General features: G+C 37.9%; 1 protein-coding gene across 2 annotated transcripts; it reads left to right on the top strand.

Moving 5' to 3' along the window:
• Positions 1–566: 566 nt before the first annotated feature.
• ppp2r5ca (protein phosphatase 2, regulatory subunit B', gamma a) lies at positions 567–24,592 on the top strand. 2 transcript variants are annotated; one of them, XM_014983424.2, is made up of 14 exons: positions 567–741; positions 12,155–12,354; positions 13,925–14,035; positions 14,600–14,692; positions 14,780–14,910; positions 15,018–15,077; positions 16,070–16,178; positions 16,389–16,442; positions 16,532–16,702; positions 18,835–18,962; positions 19,894–19,995; positions 20,110–20,182; positions 21,138–21,254; positions 22,772–24,592. In XM_014983424.2, the coding sequence occupies exons 1-14, from the start codon at positions 648–650 to the stop codon at positions 22,904–22,906; spliced, it is 1,578 nt and encodes a 525-aa protein (XP_014838910.1). In that variant the 5' UTR covers positions 567–647; the 3' UTR covers positions 22,907–24,592. The 2 variants fall into 2 exon arrangements, with proteins under 2 accessions (XP_014838910.1, XP_014838911.1); XM_014983425.2 differs by lacking the exon at positions 21,138–21,254.

Genomic DNA, 24,592 nt, shown 5'->3' with positions numbered 1-24,592 from the left:
TACATATTTGAGCTTGTATTTATGAATTTCATATCAAAATTCATGTCAGAACTGTCTTTATAAATTCCTATAGTTACCTCTGCAGTCTTATTTTCTTATGGTTTAATCTGTTAATCATTGAATCAGTCATTTAAATCCCCACTCTGACGGTCTGACCCTCATTTTGACCTCCTTTTCATGAAAAATTAATAGAAAAAGATGAGAATAAAAGACTTTCCAGCCTCTCTAAGCACTCCTCTTTCCAACTGCTTTTCCTAAATCAGATTATATTGAAACCCCAGCTAATGGCAACACTGTGGAAACGACTTAAGCCAATCTGATCTAAGATCTGTGGCAGAACCTTCCTTGTAAAGCGGACTGATTGGAAAGAAGAAACTGGAGCAAAAAAAAAAAAAGATGGAAGCGCCGTAACTCCGCCCACTGTCCATTCTCTCATCCAATCACACTCCCTCACCCACAGCAGTCTGCTTTCCTATTGCTCCAGAGCGGTATGAGTTCAACCAATCAGCTCGCGACTCCGCTTCTGACGTCACCAACAAGCCAGTTCCCTCCAGCAGCAGCAGCGCTTCATTTTCTGATCTGCTTTTGTGCTAAAATGGAGGCTGGCCTCTCGCCCTGAGTGGATCGCCTTCCTGGTTGGGCTTTAGATGTTGACATGCAATAAATCTGGAGACAGGATGGTTGTGGATGCACCCAATTCCAACGGGCCTTTCCAGCCGGTGGCTCTTATGCACTTCAGAGGTATGTAGCGATTCTTCCTGTATTGTCCCGGGGATTTGGGGAGCTGAGTGTTACTGTGCTCCTGCTCCACTGGAAACCGCTTGGGTTAGTCAACGTTTCAGCCGCTTCGGACGGGATCAACGTTTGTTTGTTTTTGGATATAAGCTCCGTTGTATCTGAATGAAACAGAGGAATAGTTTGTTTAGGTATTTATGTAAAGCTGGAAGAGATAAAAAAAAAAATCAGCTTTACTAGCTAGCAGCTCTCTGCCCATCCCCCCGCCGAGCGAGTGATGTCAAAGGAAGTGAGGTCATAGCCAAGGGAAGGGTCTCTTCTTCTCAGTTTTTTAATGTTTATTTTTCTATTGTTGCTATGAGCTTGTTTTGTGATTTTTGTGCAGCTGTTTGTTTAATAAGATGGGGTAAAAAATAATAAAATTAGCATCTTTAGCCTCCTCTTTGCAGCCTCAGCATTCATGTCACACTCCAGTTAATCTGGGCACAAAGTGTATAGGCTGAACACTAAAGAGATTTCAGAACATATTTAGCTTATTTAGCCTTCCACTGTTTTGAGTATCCCAACAGGATACAGTCTGACTGCTTTTTAGATTAAATGTGTGCTCAATGTGCTCAGTCTCATCTGAAAGGGCCGGTTTGTTACCACTGTACTTGAGTGCAGCCCAGTGTTGGATGAATCCGTAGGCAATTATTGATTTCAGTCCATTGAACCGTAGAGGCGACTGCCTTGAATGATGACTCTGTTTGGGAACAATCGGACTCTCCCTGCGTCACTCTGTTACTGTGGCTTCCAGTTCCATCAAATGTTTTGTCCAAAAACTAGTGCGCTTTGTTTTGTTTGTTTGGTTTATTTTAGTGGTAACGTGTGTGGATTCAAGTCAAACTATTTTGACTGAAGATGCACCGATCAGGGTTTTTCCCTGGAAAATATTGAATACCAATTTTGGTTTCACTTGCTAATTTTCTTTTCTTTTGTACTCCAGTCATGCTACTACATATTTGGCTTTTATTTCAACGTCACATGAAAGCAAAACGTAATTGTTACCACCTTACAACATGTTTGACACTCTAAAACACATAATTTGGTCCCCCTATTACTGCAGAAGGACACAATAAACTTTAAAATCTGCTGGAATATTTAACACTGGAACTGGAAGACATTTTAAATATACAAAATAAAGAAACAGAAACAACAAATAAATGAATTACGAAGTCTCTGTAGGCAAAATTCGCTTTCAAAAAAGGCTAGTTGAGACAAAAACACCGGACAGAAACGTTGATGATTATTAATTGATTTATTGCTTATTGCAACAACCCGTCGTGTATGATGGTCAGGGTGTCTGCGCATTGTTAAAGTCTGAATGTATCTAAAACTAAGACCTTAAAATGTCTTAAATTCATTAGGAAAATGTAAGTTGGGCCCTAAATATGGTAACCACAGGTCCTAAATTTTGTAGAGAACATAATGCAGTGTTGTACAGCAGGCCCCTCCAACCAAACCCTATATTTATAAGCTTTTGGCCTTAAATTTAATTCAGAGTGGCATTAGAAAGGTCTTCAAAAGTCTTAAACTTGAGTTTCAGAAACCTAAACGCATTCTGTGGTGAATTGGTGCAATCATGGCTCAAATATCGCAACAACGACCCAATAATACTTCATAATCTCGTGGGATAAAATCCAGATTATTCAGTCGCCTTGTGATTTAGGATGAATTAAACTGAAAGCAAAACTTGCGGCTTGTCTTGCGGAGGCGATGACACACCCGGTGACTATGCAGCAGAATACTGTGATTAGGCCTGTCGCGATAAACGATAAATCAATTAATCGCACGATTAATTTATCGTCTCTTCCTGCCTTTTTTCTTTCCGTTGACACTGAATGAAAAAGGCTCAGCTCCGGTGCTCTGCACTGATCCTCCCTTCCTCATTTCCTTAGTGTAATGTCCAGCGCACACTACAGAGTTGTCAGTCCATTTTCAAAACCTGAGACACATTAGCCGACAGAAATCCTAGGTATAACGGTTCAATCTGGTTCGTCGTGCCCTGTGGTGTCCAGCTACATGGGCACAAAATAATGGCTACAAGTCCAGTTAACTAATTTTAAAACCAGGCATTAATCCTTGCTTTACTAGAATCTACCTGTGATGCATGTGGCTAGAGTCGGCGTAAAGTCCTGACTGAATGAAAATCATTATAACGTATTTATGTCACGTTAACGAAGACCAGCTGAAAACTTACCGGGTTTATCAACTGAGGTAGCAATTTGGCTCCAACTCCTCTCCTTGTCATTTCTATATTCTTTGTCCACTGGACTTCGGGTTGCGCCGTTTCAGCTGTTTGGGATTCCCCTCCGTAATTTTCCCTCAGAAAGCACGGAGCAGAATCCGCGCTTTCTGATTGGCTACCTGTCAGCCGCTCCTGATTTAGATCGGAGCGGCCACGACGATCTACCGTAACCCACCACACACTGCAGGATGATCGGTTACGAAATCACCAGTGACAATCTTAGATCGGCCAACGATCTAAGATTGTCATAAGAGGAAAATGGGGCAAAAAATCGTGTAGTATGAACTACTGCTGCATTAGGTAGTCGGATGGCTCATCTTCTCTATTTAAATCTAGTAATTACTGAAGGGCAATATAATACAGACTTCATAATCTGCACTCTTTTGGTTGAATGCAGTATTTATTTCCACTTTGGCTTTATGTTGTTTAGTTTTTATTCAAGTACATTTTTTCTTAATGGAGACAGAGAATCCATTTTATTTTTGTTTTTGGTTGTTTTGTTTATTTAGTTTATCAGTTCCAGTGTTATGTGTTCTTTTGAAAATAAAGTGCATCTATCTAAGGCAGGAAATCACATGCATTATTAGTCATTTCCATTAAATCAGGGTCAACTGGTCTTGAAACAATATTATCGTTTATCGCAATAATTTTTTAGACAATCGCTCAGCAAAATTTGTTATCGTGACAGGCCTAGTGTGAATATCACGGCTGATTGTGATTCAGACAGCAAAACAAATTCTTTGAAAGATGCCAAAGGATGGGATGTTTCAGAAATGTCCCTTCGTTTCTCCATGTTTATATCCATGCAGGTCCAGGCCGCTTTGCTGTGCAACAAAATTCTGTGTTGCTTTATTTTATCAGCATCAAAATAAATATTATTGGTTGATGTGTTTACAGAAGAAAATGGTTGGAGTTCTTTGTTTTGATACAGTAAATTATTATTTTCTTTTAAATATTTTTATTTTGACCAATTGATCTTAAGTAAGAGGCAATTAATCAGCTGTAGTTAGTGACAAACAGATAAAATGAGAAAAAATATCCAAAAAGGTGACTTATTTCTTATTTTCCAACATGTCAACATACATGACACTCTTAGATTTTTATTAGTCCTGTTCTGGCCGCTATGAACTTCCATCTTGAATCATTCAGATGTAGGTTAACAAGTCTAACAGCAACCATCCTGGGTGCAGTTATCTGCTTTTTATGAAAATAGACACTTCGCCACCTGATTAAGCTGATTGATATTTTAGTTTGTTTTATTCAGAGCTGATGTCAGTATAGCTCTGACATCAGCTCTGAACCATCTAGCTGTTGTAGATGGTTAAAATGCCGGGTTTGGCTGCTATAGATGGTTACAATGCCGGGTTTGGCTGCTATAGATGGTTAAAATGCCGGGTTTGGCTGCTATAGATGGTTAAAATGCTGGGTTTGGCTGCTATAGATGGTTACAATGCCGGGTTTGGCTGCTATAGATGGTTAAAATGCCGGGTTTGGCTGTTATAGATGGTTACAATGCCGGGTTTGGCTGCTATAGATGGTTACAATGCCGGGTTTGGCTGTTATGGTTACAATGCCTGGTTTGGCTGTTATAGATGGTTACAATGCCGGGTTTGGCTGCTATAGATGGTTACAATGCCGGGTTTGGCTGTTATAGATGGTTACAATGCCGGGTTTGGCTGCTATAGATGGTTACAATGCCGGGTTTGGCTGTTATAGATGGTTACAATGCCGGGTTTGGCTGCTATAGATGGTTACAATGCCGGGTTTGGCTGCTATAGATGGTTACAATGCCGGGTTTGGCTGTTATGGTTACAATGCCTGGTTTGGCTGTTATAGATGGTTACAATGCCGGGTTTGGCTGTTATGGTTACAATGCCTGGTTTGGCTGCTATAGATGGTTACAATGCCGGGTTTGGCTGCTATAGATGGTTACAATGCCGGGTTTGGCTGTTATGGTTACAATGCCTGGTTTGGCTGTTATAGATGGTTACAATGCCGGGTTTGGCTGCTATAGATGGTTACAATGCCGGGTTTGGCTGCAATAGATGGTTACAATGCCGGGTTTGGCTGTTATGGTTACAATGCCTGGTTTGGCTGTTATAGATGGTTACAATGCCGGGTTTGGCTGCTATAGATGGTTACAATGCCGGGTTTGGCTGTTATAGATGGTTACAATGCCGGGTTTCGCTGCTATAGATGGTTACAATGCCGGGTTTGGCTGCTATAGATGGTTACAATGCCGGGTTTGGCTGTCATAGATGGTTACAATGCCGGGTTTGGCTGCTATAGATGGTTACAATGCCGGGTTTGGCTGTTATAGATGGTTAAAATGCCTGGTTTGGCTGTTATAGATGGTTACAATGCCGGGTTTGGCTGTTATAGATGGTTACAATGCCGGGTTTGGCTGTTATAGATGGTTACAATGCCGGGTTTGGCTGTTATAGATGGTTACAATGCCGGGTTTGGCTGTTATAGATGGTTACAATGCCGGGTTTGGCTGTTATAGATGGTTACAATGCCGGGTTTGGCTGTTATAGATGGTTACAATGCCGGGTTTGGCTGTTATAGATGGTTACAATGCCGGGTTTGGCTGCTATAGATGGTTACAATGCCGGGTTTGGCTGTTATAGATGGTTACAATGCCGGGTTTGGCTGCTATAGATGGTTACAATGCCGGGTTTGGCTGTTATAGATGGTTACAATGCCGGGTTTGGCTGTTATAGATGGTTACAATGCCGGGTTTGGCTGCTATAGATGGTTACAATGCCGGGTTTGGCTGTTATAGATGGTTACAATGCCGGGTTTGGCTGCTATAGATGGTTACAATGCCGGGTTTGGCTGCTATAGATGGTTACAATGCCGGGTTTGGCTGTTATGGTTACAATGCCGGGTTTGGCTGTTATAGATGGTTACAATGCCGGGTTTGGCTGCTATAGATGGTTACAATGCCGGGTTTGGCTGCTATAGATGGTTACAATGCCGGGTTTGGCTGCTATAGATGGTTAAAATGCCGGGTTTGGCTGTTATGGTTACAATGCCGGGTTTGGCTGTTATAGATGGTTACAATGCCGGGTTTGGCTGCTATAGATGGTTACAATGCCGGGTTTGGCTGCTATAGATGGTTACAATGCCGGGTTTGGCTGCTATAGATGGTTACAATGCCGGGTTTGGCTGTTATAGATGGTTACAATGCCGGGTTTGGCTGTTATAGATGGTTAAAATGCCGGGTTTGGCTGCTATAGATGGTTACAATGCCGGGTTTGGCTGCTATAGATGGTTACAATGCCGGGTTTGGCTGTTATAGATGGTTAAAATGCCTGGTTTGGCTGTTATAGATGGTTAAAATGCCGGGTTTGGCTGTTATAGATGGTTACAATGCCGGGTTTGGCTGCTATAGATGGTTACAATGCCGGGTTTGGCTGCTATAGATGGTTACAATGCCGGGTTTGGCTGCTATAGATGGTTACAATGCCGGGTTTGGCTGCTATAGATGGTTACAATGCCGGGTTTGGCTGCTATAGATGGTTACAATGCCGGGTTTGGCTGCTATAGATGGTTACAATGCCGGGTTTGGCTGCTATAGATGGTTACAATGCCGGGTTTGGCTGCTATAGATGGTTACAATGCCGGGTTTGGCTGCTATAGATGGTTACAATGCCGGGTTTGGCTGTTATAGATGGTTACAATGCCGGGTTTGGCTGTTATAGATGGTTAAAATGCCGGGTTTGGCTGCTATAGATGGTTACAATGCCGGGTTTGGCTGCTATAGATGGTTACAATGCCGGGTTTGGCTTTTATAGATGGTTAAAATGCCTGGTTTGGCTGTTATAGATGGTTAAAATGCCTGGTTTGGCTGTTATAGATGGTTACAATGCCGGGTTTGGCTGCTATAGATGGTTACAATGCCGGGTTTGGCTGCTATAGATGGTTACAATGCCGGGTTTGGCTGCTATAGATGGTTACAATGCCGGGTTTGGCTGTTATAGATGGTTACAATGCCGGGTTTGGCTGTTATAGATGGTTAAAATGCCGGGTTTGGCTGTTATAGATGGTTACAATGCCGGGTTTGGCTGTTATAGATGGTTACAATGCCGGGTTTGGCTGCTATAGATGGTTACAATGCCGGGTTATGTAGCTCAACAGATGCAATATGAGTTAAAATGGAGAATAAATGATAAGTAAAGATGCTTAATATCCATTAAATCAATTAATTGCTTGATAAATTTAAACAAGTTCATTAATTTCCAGTTGTATGATTTATCACTGTTCTCTACCAAAAGCTGGATGCTAAAAGCCTTCAGTCTGGTGCTTTTTTTGAAGGAAAAATTTGTTTACAGAAACTTCATAATTCATTGTTTATTTATTCTGTATATTTAAAATGTTTTCAATTTCCAGTGTTAAATGCTTTAGAAATTAAAGTTTATTCACCTTTGTGACTGTTATTACATTGTTATGCCATATCAGTCGAAAATGGTCTCAAAACAACATTATAGATTATCGCAATAATTTCTGGGACAATTTGTCACCCAGCAGAGTTTATTGTGACGGGCCTAACTTTTGTTTTATAGTTTGTTTTTTATCAGAGGAAACTTGACTCTGTCTGGAGGTCAGATGTCAGAGAAAGGCAGAAAATCAGTATTGATCAGGAAAAGTCAGATTGGTGCAACTCAGCCCTTATACAGTCGGGTTACGAATGGATCAATATGTAACCTGAATTATAACATGTTTCTTCTCTACAAAGAGTTTATTAAATCCATTTTAGTTCTTTCCCTGGAATAGTCCCTTAAGTAACTGTTTAATTGTTTGAAATTGGCTGAAAGCCGTCAGAATATTATTGTTTTTTTAATTTAATGTCTTGAGATCCAATCATCTAAACTGGAGATTTGTTCCAAATGCTCATTTATACACAACAGTCTCAAATGCTTTGTAGGAAACACATCAAAGTATCAATTTACATTTTTTATTTGATGTTTCAGTCACTTATCAGTGATCAGAGAAATTGGTGCGATGCTTTTATTGAAAGTTTTCTGCTCTGATTTAAAGGAGTTTGCACGTTTTCTAGGAGTTTAGCACAAATTCATGTTGCAGGTAGAAAACAAACTGAATGTTTTCGGTTGTTCTAACGAGTTCACTGTTTTGGTCTTATGTAGCATATTACATTTTTACTCTAGTTTTTCTTATTTCAAGAAAATAAGAACAATTTGTGTTTGGAATGAGAAAGATATGAAGTATAATATTTTTAAAAGTTTTTGTGCATTCTTTTACAGACGATAAATTGTCCCAGAAGTTATTGTGATAAATGATAATAAAGTTTAAATTCTAATTCATATTTAACACTGGAACTGGAATACATTTTAACTATCCCAAATAAAAAAAACATTTAATAAAATTAATTATGAAGTTCCTGTAAACAAAATTGTCTTTCAAATAAAAGGCTATTGGAGACCAAAGCAACAAACTGACTTTGTTATTCAGTTTTTGGTAGAAAAGGAAAAATAAATAATGCAAAATGGAAACTGAATTTGTTTTTATTCATCATTTGATTAATTGATCTATTGCTGATTGTGACTTGTTTAAAGGCCGACTCTTTCTGCAGTTGAGCTGTGCGCGGATCCAGTGTGTTTAAAACAAATAATCCGACTATAATTAGCAACATTTCAGCCAAAAGAAAAATTGGTGTTGCTAAAATCGGAACCAATGAAGACCGATAATCAGCGATCAGCCAGAAAACTACATTTGGTGTATCCATAATTTAGTTGTTTCATGAATTGTCAAATTGTAAATTAATAATTTGAAAAAGTTTACTTCCAATTTTTGAATTTTTTTTAATTTGAACTTTTAGTGTTTGTTTTTAAGGATGCAGCCAAATTGGTCACACAGGCTTTAAAATCCGTGACGCGTTTCTCTACGTGGCTATAAATAGCAGTTTGTCAATGTTGGCATTGATCACAAATGGTTCTGTGTAAAAAGCAGTCCCAGCTCTGTGGACCGAACCGCAGACTGGTCCCAGTGTGACTCCACTTCTTCATTATCTTCCTGTTTTGAACAGAAACGATTCACATAAATCTCCCTCTGTCCTGGCTGGTGTGTGAGCGCAGACACAAAGAGCCTCTGCATGACTGTTTCCCACCTGAGGCTCGCATGAATTACGTTAATAGAAGTCACATTGTGGCAAACATCAATTTTGGGATCAGAACACTGGCTCTTTATCTGTTGCACAACAAGCCGGCGGGTATTTTCAGAGCGTACAGAAAGTTTATAACGCAAGGAGACGGGCTTATGTAACAGAGGCAACTTAAGTCCTGACAGCGCCAGAGGAGCGAAGCGTTATGCCGTATGTCCCTGTGCATTATGGGACGTCGCAGGTCTGACCCCAAACTGAAAGCTTTTTAGCTGATGTAACTGTTTTTGTTCGTCTCGGGTCCAGCAGGTTCACTGAATTTATGCTAACAGAGAAAATCAAGTTGGTGGTTAACTTCACCCCAGCAGCTTCTGCCCCTTTACATTAAATAACAAACTACAGAGCAAAAACTGAAGACTTTTATCATCCAGCTAGAAAGAGGGGAAAAAAAGAAAAATCATGGTAATTATTGCTCGTTTTAATTCATTATGTGGTTAATTGAGTTTTTGTGAATTGCGACAGGCCCACTCATCGAGTCATGTCTTTACTGTGTTAGCACCAATAGCACACCTATAGTTTTATACCTAAGGTTACAACAGCTTTGCCCTCCCTGGATTTTGGGATGTTCTCCTCCGTTTGTCATAAATATCTGCCCTTTTAAATCCCGAATGCAGTAAAAATGTTGTGTGCACTAACCCTACGTAGATTTAGCACCACTGTGTGGCACTAAATGCATAACTGTGGGATTCTATTTAATTTAAATTGACAAAGGTCATGTTGTAAAAATTGAAGCACATGTAGTATGGTTAAATGTATTCTGCTACAGTGGAAAAAATACCAAAAAATGTTTTTTTTTCCTGTTAAAAAGTTATAAAGGTCAATTTTCTGACATCAGCTGAATGTCGACAAAGTTTTGTGTGTATTTGTGATGGAAACGCAGCTAATAAAGATAAATATGACGGATGTTGGACCTTTTTACACACATGGCGGCTCCAAAGCTGTGGCATTCTCGCGCTGTCATCAGGATAAACTGGCCGACCTTAGACTGACGCTGCAGAAGTGTGTGTTTGTGTCAGAGCCAAATCCCCATCATGTCTCTGCTTACCTGGAACCTGCCAGGTTGTAGGAATGCTGCACACCAAGTCTGTGTGCATTTTCTTCATTCCTTTCTTTAGAGGCTATGACTGTACATGTGCATTCTCATAACGAGGAGTGAATGTGTTCGGCTGCCTGTTGTTTCCTTTCAGCCGCTGCCAGATGTTGCAGAGCTCTAAAAAAAAGGCAGAATTATTGGATTTTTCTGCTCCATATTAATGCAATATTTTGGTAATCTTCAGTTGATTGGATGCAAAAGTCTGGACATGTTTGGTACAATGGCTGCTGGAAAAGACAAGTGTTTTGTTGTTGACTTACCATCCAGAAGCCAGTTGCTGCATTCTTGTTGTTTATGCAGGAGGCTCTACTTCTGCTTTTCAAAGATGCATGGTTGTATATTTGCTTGTCTGTTTGCAGCCATTTTCGAGGGGCGAGTGTAAACGTTGAGTTGGGGGCGTGGCCAGCAGCAGATTATTTGGTTTTAGTGACGAGACGCCCTAAAGCAGCTAAATGTCTCTCTATAAATGATTTTGTTCAGAAAATGTAATGAACATTGTTCACTGTGTTCGTTGCCATTGCTAAAACTACACAGAATACAATTCTAAAAACGGCTTTAAAAATTGAAGTTATTGTTCACGACGTCTTTTTGTTTGCTGATTGCCCCGGTTGAAACTCTACCGGAGAAATCGAGCTCAATGGGAGATGGATCAGTGAAGGGAGATGAGAATCAAACTGAATTTCGATCATAATTGAACGTTGAACCAGGAAACATTATGTGAACTTTTAACCGCATGCTTCCTGCTCTTAGATGTTGATGTCGTCCAGTTTTGTTGGGGTTCCTCTTGTTTTTGTTTTCAGGAAGAAAATTCTGCATACTTCGGTTGTAACAAGTGAATATTTGAGCCACTGTTGCTTTTCTGTTATCTGAAAACAGACTGTCCATTCACCGCTAATCTGATATCAACAAGGCGTTTTTGTCCACAGATGCTCATGTTGCACTTAGATAAATGAACTTTTCAGTCGTCTTCAGAGTCATCATTTGGTTTTATTAAGTCTGTTTCAGCTGACAGAAACCTATGAAACGGACCAACCTGTTACGAGAGGTGGAGTGAAGAAGTTGTCACATTGCTGGATAATAACAGTGTAACGGTATTATTACTGCATCACACGAGCAGCCAGATAGAAATGTAGAAGTTTCCTCCTGCTGTTGGGTTCAGAGGCCCACGAAATAAAGACGGTCAGATCAGAGTCCTAGAAAGAAAACCCACAATTTTTCTTTCTCCGGCTGTCAGCTCTGTCGTTATGCTGCCGATTGTTGTTTAAGTCTTCAACGTTTTATTGTCACGTTGTTTTTCTTTCATACTTTCACTTAATTGGTTTGAATCTTACCGAAAAAACAGGGATTTCTTTGTGTGAAGGAACAGAAGTAAGGCTGAAACAATTAATTGATTAATCACGATTAATCGTTTGTTGAACGATTAATCATCGTTAACTATTTTAGTAAGCCAACCTGAAAAAAATATAAATGTATTTTGCATTTAAGATATTTAAATGTCTGTAAATATGTCTTATCCCAAGTTTTAGCTTGACCTGGTTCAAATTCACTAAAGAATGCTATAGTGCTACAATTTAGGCAATAAAATGTTTGTTTTTTCTAATAGAATGTGCTCAACTTTAAAAAAATCTGATAATCGTCAATCGTTGATTCCTAAAAATAATATTTACATGCAAATGTCTTTTAGCTTATCATCAGAACGGGCAGGAATCACATATGGAGTACCACAGGGTTCAGTCCTGGGACTCCGACTATTTAATACCTACTTAATACCTACTGCGTCGTTTTCTCTGCTGCAGAGGGTTTCCCTCTTTATTTTCTGGTTTTTCCTGACTTCTCTCCTCTTCCTGTTTTCCTGCAGATGTGGCTCCAGCAGAACAGGAGAAGCTGTTCATCCAGAAGCTGCGGCAGTGCTGCGTCCTCTTCGACTTCCTCTCTGACCCGCTCAGTGACCTGAAATGGAAGGAGGTGAAGCGGGCGGCCCTGAGCGAGATGGTCGAGTACATCACCCACAACAGGAACGTCATCACCGAGCCCATCTACCCAGAGGTGGTGCACATGGTCAGTAGGTCAGGGAGAAATGGCAGAAAAAATAATCCAACCAGTTGCACAACTTTTATAGATTTGGTGAATTTCTTGCACAATGGGATGTTGGCTTTACTTTCTAAAGCTTATTTTATTAATTATGGCAACTTATAACATAAGGCTGCGTCTAACGGCAACCATTCTAGTTGCTGTTAATTTTGCCACCTAGTTATGTTGAGTGTCAACATCAACAGGCCTCTGATAGTTTAGTTTATGTTTTATTCAGAGCTGAAGATGGTGATATTGTTATTGATGTTTTTTTTTTGTTTTGTTTTTTGTGCAAAAAACCTGGACCATTATTTTAGGGAGGCAACAATATTCACAATGGCATATCAGTCAAAGACCACTAAACTTTAATTTAGTATCAAACACTCCACACTGGAACTGCAATATATTTAAAATATCCAAAATAAAACATAATAAACAATTAAAAATAAAACCAAGCAGCCAAAAATGAGCACAAATTGGATCATTTTTGGGTGAATTTGGTTGGAATTTGTTCGTTCAGACTGATGAAAAAGTCGCATTTAGCCGAAGAAAAAAGCGCATTCGCGTCGCATTCGCCTGCTGTGAACGTAGCTTCAGATACGCACTGCAAAAAAATGTGTGAATAGATTTTCCCTGAATTATTCGTGCAAAAACAGAAACTCTTACCAAGTAATTTTGGTTTCATTTCATGTCAAATATCTTAGTTTTATTTTATTTGTACTAACTTTCTAATTTCTGGCAAGATATTGGAGCTTGTTTTAAGTCAATTATTCCTTGAACTTGGCAGCTTATTTCACTTAAAATAAGACATTTTTCCCATGTTATAAATGAAATAATCTGCTGATGGAACAAGTACTTTTCCATCAATATTAAGGAAATATTGACTTAAAACGGCTCCTGTAACTTGCTGAGTTTCTTTTCAGTTAGTTTTTGTTTTACTTTCTGTGTTGCACTAGAAACTAAATCAAAACTACTTGGTAAGATTTTGGTAGCAAATTCCTGGATAGGTTGCGATCAACTGTACTTTGGTTTCTTCGGTCTAAAAATTATTTTAATCTGAAATTCTTAATTCAGATTAAAAGAAGAAATCTGAAATGGTGTTTCCTAAGATTTCCCCCAATCATCCAAACTTTTCTCAGTTAAATTTGTTTTTCCTGTCCAACTGAGCCATGCTGGTTGTGATTTTAGCATCCAGAGGTATCGTCACAGGGTGTCCTGGGCGCACTCCAGCCTATGTAGCTTATCTTCTCTAACAAGGCTCCTAGTGTTTTAGTAGGCCACCTGCATTGTCCTGTGATCTGTGCAGCGGCGGCGGCTCACAGGGGAGTCAGTTGACACGGACAAAGACTAGAAACACAAGACTGTTAAATTATGGAGGGGCAAAACCTTCCAGGGTGGTTGTAGGAACACGGTTAAGTTTAACCTTAAAAAAAAGAAAACTGGAGAGAGAGGGTGAAAAATCAGGCCATGTCTTTGTTTTCTCAGAATAAACAACTGCAGGTAAATAATGAAAATGTCTGATGGGAGTTTGCTTCCCGTTTTCTGCTGCTTCTTTCAGTTTGCTGTGAATATGTTCAGAACGTTGCCGCCGTCGTCCAACCCAACCGGAGCCGAGTTTGATCCCGAGGAGGACGAGCCGACGCTCGAGGCGGCGTGGCCCCACCTGCAGGTCCAGATCGAATTTAACCTAAATGTTCTGCAATCTGCGGGTTGTTATGCAAATTTATGCTGCAAAAACACAAAACCTTACCAAGTTTCTAGTTTCTAGTGCAAATATCTCAGTTCACTTGAAATAAGAAAAAAATTTATATGTGCATATGGGGAAATTGCAGATAAATGTAAATATGGTAAAATTGTAAAAAAGAAATACTTGAATAAATTAATAAAATATATATGTGGAGAATTTACTGATATATGTATATGTGGACATTGCTGATTAAAAGAAAAAATATAAATACGTAGGGAAATTATTGGTAAAATTAGACATATATTGGGAAATTCCTGACATGGGGATATTGCTGATAGAAATATAGTTATTGGGAAGTTGCTGATTTCAAAAAGATATGTTTACATATACAAATATTTCGTTTTCTTTCAGTATGTGAGCAGATAGAAAAGTTAGTTTTGTCTTATTCCAGGTGAACTAACATGTTTGCTATAGATCCTACTTGGTAAGATTTTTTTGTTTTTTTCCAGCTTTTAAATGGATCTCTCTTTTCTCTTTTTTTTGCAGCTCGTCTATGAATTTTTTCTTAGGTTTTTAGAATCTCCTGACTTCCAGCCCAACATAGCGAAGAAATACATTGATCAGAAATTTGTTATGCAGGTAAAGCCCAACATTTCTCTAACATAAAACACAGAAGGCACAGCGAGTCAAATCCAATAAAAATGTGTTTTCTGTCCCACTGTGCAGCTCTTAGAACTATTTGACAGCGAGGATCCCAGAGAGAGAGACTTCCTGAAAACCACTCTCCACAGGATCTATGGGAAGTTTCTGGGGCTGCGGGCGTACATCAGAAAACAGATCAATAACATTTTCTATAGGTCGGTTTCCTGTTGCTGCTCACTCCAACACACTCACATGTTAAACTGCTAGCATCCAGATCATTGGTTTGGGTTAGCATGGCTAACATTAGCTGTTGTTTTTTCAGGTTTATCTATGAAACTGAGCACCATAACGGTATAGCTGAACTACTGGAAATACTTGGAAGGTAAAACTTTCTTTCAGTCACTCCAGACCAAAAATAAACAATTAAGTTATACAAATCAAGTGTTTATGTTTGTTTATTTTGATGATTATGGCTAACGGCTAATGAAAACCCACATTGGATCCTGTTTTAATGCTTTTTTTTTTTTTTTTTTTTTTTTTTTTAGAAATTTTCCACAAAATTTTGAGATTAATCTCAGAAATTTTCTAGAAAAACATGAAAATTTGAGTTTAAAAAATTTTACATTTCTGGGAAAAAATGTCAGTTTTTATATTAATTTCAGAAATTTTCATTTAAAAAAACAAGGATATTTCTGGATAAAGTCAAAACACTGCTAGAAAAAAAACCTCAAATTTTTTGATTAATCTCAGAAATTTGAAGAAAAATAGAAATTTCCTAGTTTCTAGTCAGAAATTTTCTAGAAATTTACTCTTTGTAAACAAACTTTTCTCCACAACTTTATCAAGCTTTTCTTACATTTCTCTTTCCACTCAATTTTCCATTGAAATGTTTGGAGCAGCACTATGGGATTGTGGTTTCCTTCACAACCTTAAGAAGTTTTTATCATGTTTTTTTCCTTCCACTCAATTTTCTATTAGCACTCAGTAAATGAGCGTTATTTCACCACCAAAATAGAAATTTCCTAGTTTCAAGTCAAACATTTTCTAGTCTTTTTTTTTTTTTTTGTGGAAATTTATTCTTTGTGAAAAAACTTTTCTCCACAACTTTATCAACCTTTTATTACATTTTTCTTCCCACTCAATTTTTCCAGTTTTATTTGTGTTATATACAATTTTGATTGACAGAGGAAAAGGAAAAAAGCCATAATCATCAGAGTCAACACAAATAACTGCTTGAAGTTTCCTGGTTTCATCTTTCTAAAACACTTTAAAATGTTTCTGTTTTATGTACCTCTAAAGTTTTGTTTTGTAAGGATTTTTGCCATATAACTGAAGTTGTTCAAAGTTTTTATGGCTTTTTTGTGTTTTCTTCAGCATAATCAATGGATTTGCCTTACCACTGAAAGAGGAGCACAAGATTTTCCTGTTGAAGGTTTTACTGCCTCTGCACAAAGTCAAATCACTCAGTGTCTACCATCCACAGGTTTGTTCCAACCGAATAAATGAAGCGGTAAAAACTCAGCTTGTTGTTTTCCTAAGAAGCTGTTGGGTGTGGCATGTAAATTATTTACATTTTTCCTGTCCCGACCTGTTGATGAACAGGCCAGAATGTTCTCGCCTCGCTGCAGAGTTGCTTCAGGAGGTTTTCTTCCAAATAAATTCAAACTTTTTCTTAATGTTTGGCTTTATGCAGCTGGCCTACTGTGTGGTGCAGTTTTTGGAAAAGGACAGCACATTAACTGAGCCGGTACGTTCTATAAAGAAAGGGATAAGTACGTCTTTGTTTTGTCACTTTATCCTTTATAACTGTTTTTTTCCCTGCATTTATCCCCACAGGTAGTAATGGCTCTACTAAAGTACTGGCCAAAGACTCACAGCCCAAAGGAGGTGATGTTTCTCAATGAGCTGGAGGAAATCCTGGACGTCATTGAGCCCTCGGAGTTCGTTAAAGTTCAGGAGCCACTTTTCCGGCAGCTGGCCAAGTGTGTATCCAGCCCACACTTCCAGGTACGGGAGAGAAACAAAGGAAAAACAATTAAAAAGGTTCAGTCAACCTTCAAAATGTTACATTATGTACAAGAAGTCCACTTATTTAGATAAATATAACAGTCTAGAGTAGGGCTGTTGTAAACGAATATTTTAGTAATCGAGTAATCTATCGATTATTCTTACGATTAATCGAGTAATCGGATAAAAAAAATTTATAAAATGAAATATTGGTAAATCTGGCATAATACCGGTTTTACTATCAGATATCAATATCAGTCCAATTTTTCATATTTGAGCATCCCTAACAGTTGCTTTTTTGTAGTTTAGAAAACTAACCTGTAACAATAATAGCTCACTTTCTAAGTTAACCAGAAGAAACGTTATAGAAAAATCTGAAATTATATTGAATTTAATAACAATTCACAGTGGCAGGCTCACAAATATGCTTATAAAAAATGTCTACAATCCAGCTTTTAGTTTATGTATTCATCTTCAGTGAGTTTAATAGATTAATTAAACTCACCTTAACCACCTAACCTGTCACGCTTTGGGTTTGAAAATACGGGAAATGCCGCCTGGAGTGGGAGGAGAGGGCGAATGAACGAACATGGGGTGGAGGGGAGGAAATAGACCAGCGGACTGACGAACCGTTAGACCGGGGGACGAACACGGGGGGAAGCAATACGGGATATTTACGACACCTTCACTGGTCACACTCAGAAACTCATCTACCAGCCATGTACGATGCGCTCCGCCACCCGTTTCTTCAGACCGGGATATGAAATTTATTGTGCGGTTCGTCGGTAAAGCTACATTTACACGGTAAGCATCAGCTACTCAGCCGCCCGCCCTGTTCAGGCTATCCGCTCACCTCAGCGCTCTTCCCGCCGTTCGCTTTCAACCAGCAGCCCCGGAGGAGAAATGCTGCCGTACTCCAGGCATTCCCCCAGTCATTTTAAGGATGCTTATTGGTTCCCCAAAAACGATAAAAAGTCGGGCATTATCATCAATCAATTAAATCCCCACGGGCCAATCTTGAAGATTGGACTTTATGCCGCTGAGACTTAGCTTTTGTCAACAACTCAGAGGCGGAAGTGAGAGCTCCGCGCAACGCAAATGAAGTCCCGGCCGGAACACGGTGCGCTAACTAATAAAACATAAATTAACGAAGCTTCGAGGCAGGTAAATTTTCCTCGAGGAATTTTAGTAATCGAGGTACTCGAATCATTCGAGGAATCGTTTCAGCCCTAGTCTAGAGGTATAAATTGCACTGATTGAGTTAATGTTATGTCTTTATTATGGATGGGCAGTGGTGATCCCAAAAGGGGGGCACGAGGGGGCCACGGCCCTGCTTGGAAAATGCTTTCCACCACAGAGAATCGTGTTCATGTCATAGAAAGACATACAGTGATCTCCTTCAATGAAGACATTAATGTAAAGCCCAATAAATTTCTAAATAAAGGAGAAATATTTGTACTTTGAAATATTTGACTATTTGAGAGCTCCGCAACCACTGGTTGACTTTAAAAGATACTTAAAGACTTTTCTATTTAAGCAAGCCTATTCTGCCTCCACATGATTTTTATGATGTTGATTTTATCTATGATTTTAGTTGCACTGTGTAGCACTTTGAGATTTTTGCTAAAGAAAAGTGCGGTACAAATTAAATTGATTATTATTATTACTTTCAAGCTTCTTTCCTTATTATTTTTCCAAGTTGCTACATTTTAGTGACAAGTTTAAAATAGAAATAGCTGTCAGGACTTTGACCATATTATTTAACATAGGCAGTGGCGATCCCAAAAGGTGGGTCAGAGGGGACCATGGCCCCTTTTGAAAAATGCTTTCCACCACAATACCCACCCCAGAGAATGATGTTCATGACGTAGAAAGACAAAACTCAATAAATGAACAAAATACATAAAAAATAAATTATGTATTTTTGGCAGTGATTCAGTGTCATATTTAAACCTAATCAAATTTAATTTTCTAATAGCTGCTTCTTGGTGCTTCCAGTCAGAATTTTAAAAATGAAATCAGAACAAAATCAACCTGCAGGGATCTGTATTTGTGATTTTTAGCCTTGAAGTGTGAAGACTTGTCAGGATTTGTGATTTTGCGTGAACTGATGCCTCGTTTTCCTCCATCAGGTGGCGGAACGGGCCTTGTACTACTGGAACAACGAGTACATCATGAGTCTGATCAGCGATAATGCAGCAAAGATTCTGCCCATCATGTTTCCCGCTCTCTACCGAAACTCAAAGACGCACTGGAACAAGTAAGTTATGCAAGGTCACCACCTGCTGTTGTTTGGGGACAGTTTCTGCTCAGTTTGTGCTGCAGGCAGAACCAGTCCTGCCCTGTTCCCTGAAGTCTGGCTTTAATCTGAGAGTTTTCATGTTTTCTTAGTGTTTTTTCTCAGATTTTGAAATTTTTCATCCGAATTTTTGACTGTTTTTTTTCTTCAGAATTCTTTTTACTTTTTTCTTCAGAATTTTTGACATTTTTTCTTCAGAATTTTTTTTACTTTTCCCTGTTGACTTCTTTTCTCCATATTCTGATTTTTTTTTTAATCCCCTCAGAATTAATTTTTCTCAGTTTTGACTTTTCCTCAGAGTACGGTTGTAGTAACATCAGGCTAAAGTCCCAGTAACAGAATGAACACAAAAATTTTTAAAAAACAATTAGTTATATATTTTTTTCATTAAACAAATTTTTTTCTTATAATTTTAAGATGTCTTTCTGGTAAAATTCTGTCTTTATTCTGCTAATATTATAACTCATTTCATTATGAGAATTTAATTATTCTCGTAAGTAAATGAAAATTCTGACAGCTAATACTTTCTGGTACAATTAACAGGAAATCTCACAAAAATAAAATTTTCTGTCATTAGTAATTTCTTTTATTAGAAAAGAAAGTAGAAAAAATCAGAAATTAAATCTGGTATGAATAAAATATATATCAGAATTTAAATTTAAGCCGCAGCACTCGGCTCTACTTACAGGAAATCTGTCATTCAAACGTTTCTCTACGTAAATGTTTAATTTTCCTGTTACATTAGACCAAACGTCATGTTCGTTGTTTTTTACTGTTTAAAAACCTTAAAATGAATCAAAATCCATTAATTGACCAGAAAATTGAAAGATAATTTGCATAAACTTTGTGTTTTTGTTTTTAAATATTCTAATTATTTTTGTTTTTTCCACAGGACCATCCACGGCCTCATCTACAACGCTCTGAAGCTTTTCATGGAGATGAACCAGAAACTGTTTGACGATTGCACACAGCAGTTTAGGGCAGAGAAAAATAAGTAAGTCCTTTTTTCATCATTCTAGGATGATTCAGTGTTTTACCGCTGTTGGATTTTTGTGTTTTTAGTTTGTTGGTTAATGAAATCTGAGACATTTTGGTGTTTGATGAACAGAGAAAAGGCAAAGTCGAAAGAACGAGAAGAAGCGTGGATCAAGATTGAGAATCTCGCCAAGTCAAATCCACAGGTAAACTCCATGTTTAACATTTATTTTTACCCGTTTCTCTCTAGAAAACCAGGATGTTTTACTTTTATCACAAGTCCTCACATTAAATATTTAACATCTTTAAATATTAATCAGGCTGTAGCTTGTTGCTTAAACGTTCGCTAATGTGAAAATAGACCCATAACTCACAACTGTGTAGTAAAATTGAATAAAACAGCTCAGTTTTAATCTTGCATAAATTTCTGATTTTGAAAGTATACAGATATGGTGTGTTCACTCGCCAGAAAAATGTCGGATTTTTAACTGATTTTTAGCTCAACCGTCTGCTAAGCAACTTAAAATCAGCTGATTCTAGTCAAAATGTTGGCATACAAAAACTTCCAAAATGAAAGTTTTATTTAAAGTTCTGTGACGTCCGTGTCAACGAAACTGAAAAAACCTAAACAAATTAATGACCCATCATGCCCTGGTGTTTATAACTCATAAATATTAAACAGTAACTCATAAATAACTTTCCAAAATTCAGAATAATTCTGCAAAGGAAATTCGTCAAACCGATTTAACGTTTTTTTGTTGTTTTAAATAAAATAGTCTAAAATGAACGTATTTTAAGTGTTTTTGTGTTAATTATTACAATCACATGCGACTGAATGACTGATACTTGTGTGTGTTCAGTCAGTGTTTGTTGTAACTTTATTATAGCAACATAACGTATAAACGTGTATCTTTTATTCAGTTTTACATCAGAAAAATGCTAAATACATAGAAAACATACAGTATTAATAGCTTTTCAAGGGAAAACCGTTTAACATTTGTAACTTTTTAAATCTTTATAACTTTAAATATTAATTAATAATAAGTAAGTTTTTTTAAAGATGTGTCCCAGAAGTGAACAGTTTTGTAGATTTCTTCTTCTTTGCATGCCACTGAAACTCTTTCTCCATCTTCTTTTTGCTTCCCTTTCTTTGCTGTCCAGTTCTGTTTGTATCTTGATTCCTATGACATCATAAGTCCCGTTGCTATGGAAACGGATGTCCCTTTCATAGAAGATGTACAGAGGTTAAAAAAGGCAGTTGAGGAGGGCGCAACTCAGGTAAACCTGACTTTCTCTCCATCTCCACTTCTTAGACTAATTAATTTATTCAACTAAAATTGATTTAGTTTCCTTCATTTTCAGAAAAATTCAGGGACACATCTAAGAAACAACAAACTTCAATAGAGACATCTTCTTAGGTGGTTAAGTAATGCAAAGTTTTTAGTCTAAAATAGTAGAAAAGAATATAGCTGAAGAGAGATATATGAAATAAGACTGTATCTGACTTAAAGTATAAAAAAGTCTTGGCTTAACGCTATTAAAATATCAAACTGCCTAATAATGTTTAATATCTGCTTTCCCATAAATGTAGGTTGGGATTTTGCTGTTATTGCAGAAATATACGTTCTTAAGTAAAGGCTCTTAAAGACCAAACTAGTACTGTTCTCCCAAGAACAATAAATGAATAAAATGAAAAACATTACGCATTACTGTGAAGAGAAAACTGAAAGAGTGGACCTCTGGTATTTGCGGGAGCTAATTAGCTAATCACTTATTAAAAATGAAAATATAAAACTGTAACAGACTGAATGATCTGTTTGTATGGGAAATGTTTGCGTGTTTTGTTTTTTTTGTGTGTTGAATCCTGTTACATTGGCGGCGTTGTTGTCAGTTGCTATGGCAACGAGTCTGTGCGTAGCATAGCTGACAGAGTGAGGAAAAATCTGGTTTTGAGTCATTCTTCAACAGCCACACGTGAAAGATCCCGCCCTCTTCTTCCTGCTGCAGGGCAAAAAGCTTCTCGCTAACGATGACTAGCATTGGATTTAGCTGTTAAATTGTCAACATAGCGCACTAAATCTTAAATGTACGCCTGATGTAGAAGAAAAAAAGGGACAGAGTGCTTTGCTACTAATTGTCAACATTAAGACCACTAGATGACAAGGTCAGAAAAAAGTTTTAAATAAGAAAAACAATTGTGAGGGAGAGGGAAGTAGGCCAGTTATGCTAGCTTGACTATGACAATCTTAACATGTAGACGTGCTGTGGAATTCAGTTTAAAAAAAAAAAAAAAGAAAAGATGTACTAAACTCTGACAGATCATCAGTAGAGCAGGAGTTTAAATTAGCTAATCCACCACCACTGTGTTTGCTTAGCTACTAGCAGCGGTAGCTAAGCTAATTATTAATAATCGCAAAATAAACATTGAGCCTAAAAACATAAAACTGTAGCGTTCTGTTCTTTTCTTTATGTGGGAATTTTATTTTTTGTTGAATCCTGAAACATAAAGTGGCGTTGTCAGTTTCTATGGCAACGAGTCTGCCTGAATTTGAGTTGTTTCATAACGGTTTCTCTGCGTCATTCTTCCCTTTGCTGTGGTGCACCGAATTAATAACATCTCCAGGGTCATTTAGTTAACGGGCGGTAAGTAGACGAATCGTCTTTTTGCCCTCCAGCGTTGTGCGCAGGCGTGAAATCCCCCAACGTAAACACAACAACGTGGGGCGTCTTTTCATGGTGGCTTTCATAAAACACGCTGAGCATGACCAAATTTATGTTTCTGTCCCCAACCTCAGTTGCAGGGGGAGCAGCGAAAAGAGCGGACCATGGTGAGACGCAAATCTGAGTTGCCTCAGGATATCTACACCACAAAAGCCTTGGAGTCCCACCGCAGAGCTGAAGAAATGTTGACCACCCACGACGGGCTCTAGACCCCCCACGGACAGAATAACGCTGGCGAAACGCGTTTCTTTTACCCACAATCCTTCAGTTTGTCTTCATTCCTGCAGAAACTCTTCAGCCGCCTCTCTGTTTTTCCACTTTCTCAGGTTATTTTATTTTTTCTCCAAGGGTGATGATGGTGTTTTGTGTCTTTTATCCCGTTTCGTCGCCGTCCTTTCATCACTGTAACGGTGGACAGCACAACGTTCGTTTCTACAAAATCAGACGTTTGAGGTTTGTGTCTTTAGTTCAGCGGGAACGGAGAACCCTGCTATTCAGATTTAAAAAATAAAACACGATCGTAGTTTATTTCTGTTTTGGGTGCCAAGACTGTTGCGTTCTTTATGCTTGATTTATCGACTGCCTGCCTTTTTGTTTGTTGCCACTGTTTTGATTTATTTTTTCCTCCAGCACACTTAAGACCAAACTTGGGCCTGTTCTCAGCCTTGCGTTGCTCAGAAAATATAAACAAATAAAAAAATGGCGAGGAAAGAAGAGGATTACTTTTTTTTTTTAAATGTCCCGTGGACATTTTTTATTTTATTTTTTTAAGTTTCCATCTTATTGTTTTTGTGCCATATGCCGCTCCTTTTTCTTTTCCTTCCTAATGTCTGTTGACGATGTTTGAAAACCAGATGAGTTCAAACAATGGTACTTTCTGCACTGGAAGAAAATGACGTGGAAAATGTTTGTGCTTTTGCTGTTGCTACGGCAACGCCATAGAAAGTTTTTTTTGTTTGTTTTTTTTTTTAGGTTTCTGTGCGCACATTGCAAAATTTGCACGGTTGAACGGGTGAAAGGAAAAGATCTCTTCTGTTACGTCTGAAAACTTTGATTAGGACCTTTTATTATTATTATTTTTTACATTTATATGATTTTGAATGCAATTAAAATGTTAGAGGTAATTTATTTTTAAATTAATGATCCTTCAGTCACACTTTTTGATAGTTTCTCAATTATTTTTTCTTAAGTTAAATAATTTAAGCCCCTCTTGATGTTTTCCAGTAAGTACCATTGTTTAAACTTAAAACATCCGCTGGATTATTTTTGTTTTCTTTTAGTCCAATGTGTTGTATTGTCTTTGTCTTTTTTCCATCCCTGGCCATTCGAAAAGCCCAGTGCTGAAACGGACTGGTGTGAAAAATGACCTCAAAAATGCCAGATGTGAAAAAAAAATAATAAAAAAAACTGACATTGTGACTTAGTTGAACTGTATTAATACTGTATTTGCTTGAATGCAAAAAAAGCTGTAAATTTAGACTGACCATGTCAAACATGTACCTTTTACCCTGGAGGAATGCCATTCACCAAACTGGTTTCTTCCGTCGGTCAATACATTTCTGCCTGCTGGGAGAAATGGGTTTTTATTTTATTCAGTCCAGAATGTTGGAGTTTTCTTTTAGTGCTGAAAACAAGTCATTTATAATAAGAAAAGATTATTTAGAAATTATTTGGTGGCTTGTTCTCTTTTCACAGGATCTAGGTATTTTAATTTTAACACATAATTTCCAAAACTTGTTAACTTAAGTGTCCTTTTGTATGTGACCTGTACTATATGATTCATTTATTGTATATATGATTTACCTTGTTTCATGTAGTGTTATATATCTAGATTATTTTGTACAAATTGTCCCTCTGTACAGAATAAAACATCAATAGCAAGTGAGAGAAATTAA

Source organism: Poecilia mexicana, unplaced genomic scaffold (assembly GCF_051168715.1).
Source record: "Poecilia mexicana isolate PSO_F unplaced genomic scaffold, ASM5116871v1 scaffold_22, whole genome shotgun sequence".
NCBI classification, from domain to species: Eukaryota; Metazoa; Chordata; class Actinopteri; order Cyprinodontiformes; family Poeciliidae; genus Poecilia; species Poecilia mexicana.
Note: the sequence above shows the minus strand (reverse complement) of the source record. Positions and strands in the feature narration are given on the sequence as shown.

Bases quoted from the DNA above. Each gene is read 5' to 3' on its own strand.
- ppp2r5ca (XM_014983424.2), top strand. From the start codon at position 648: ATGTTGACATGCAATAAATCTGGAGACAGGATGGTTGTGGATGCACCC. The intron at 16,179-16,388 runs GTTTGTTCCAAC...GGCTTTATGCAG, and splicing joins TCAGTGTCTACCATCCACAG to CTGGCCTACTGTGTGGTGCA. The intron at 19,996-20,109 runs GTAAGTCCTTTT...TTTGATGAACAG, and splicing joins TTTAGGGCAGAGAAAAATAA to AGAAAAGGCAAAGTCGAAAG.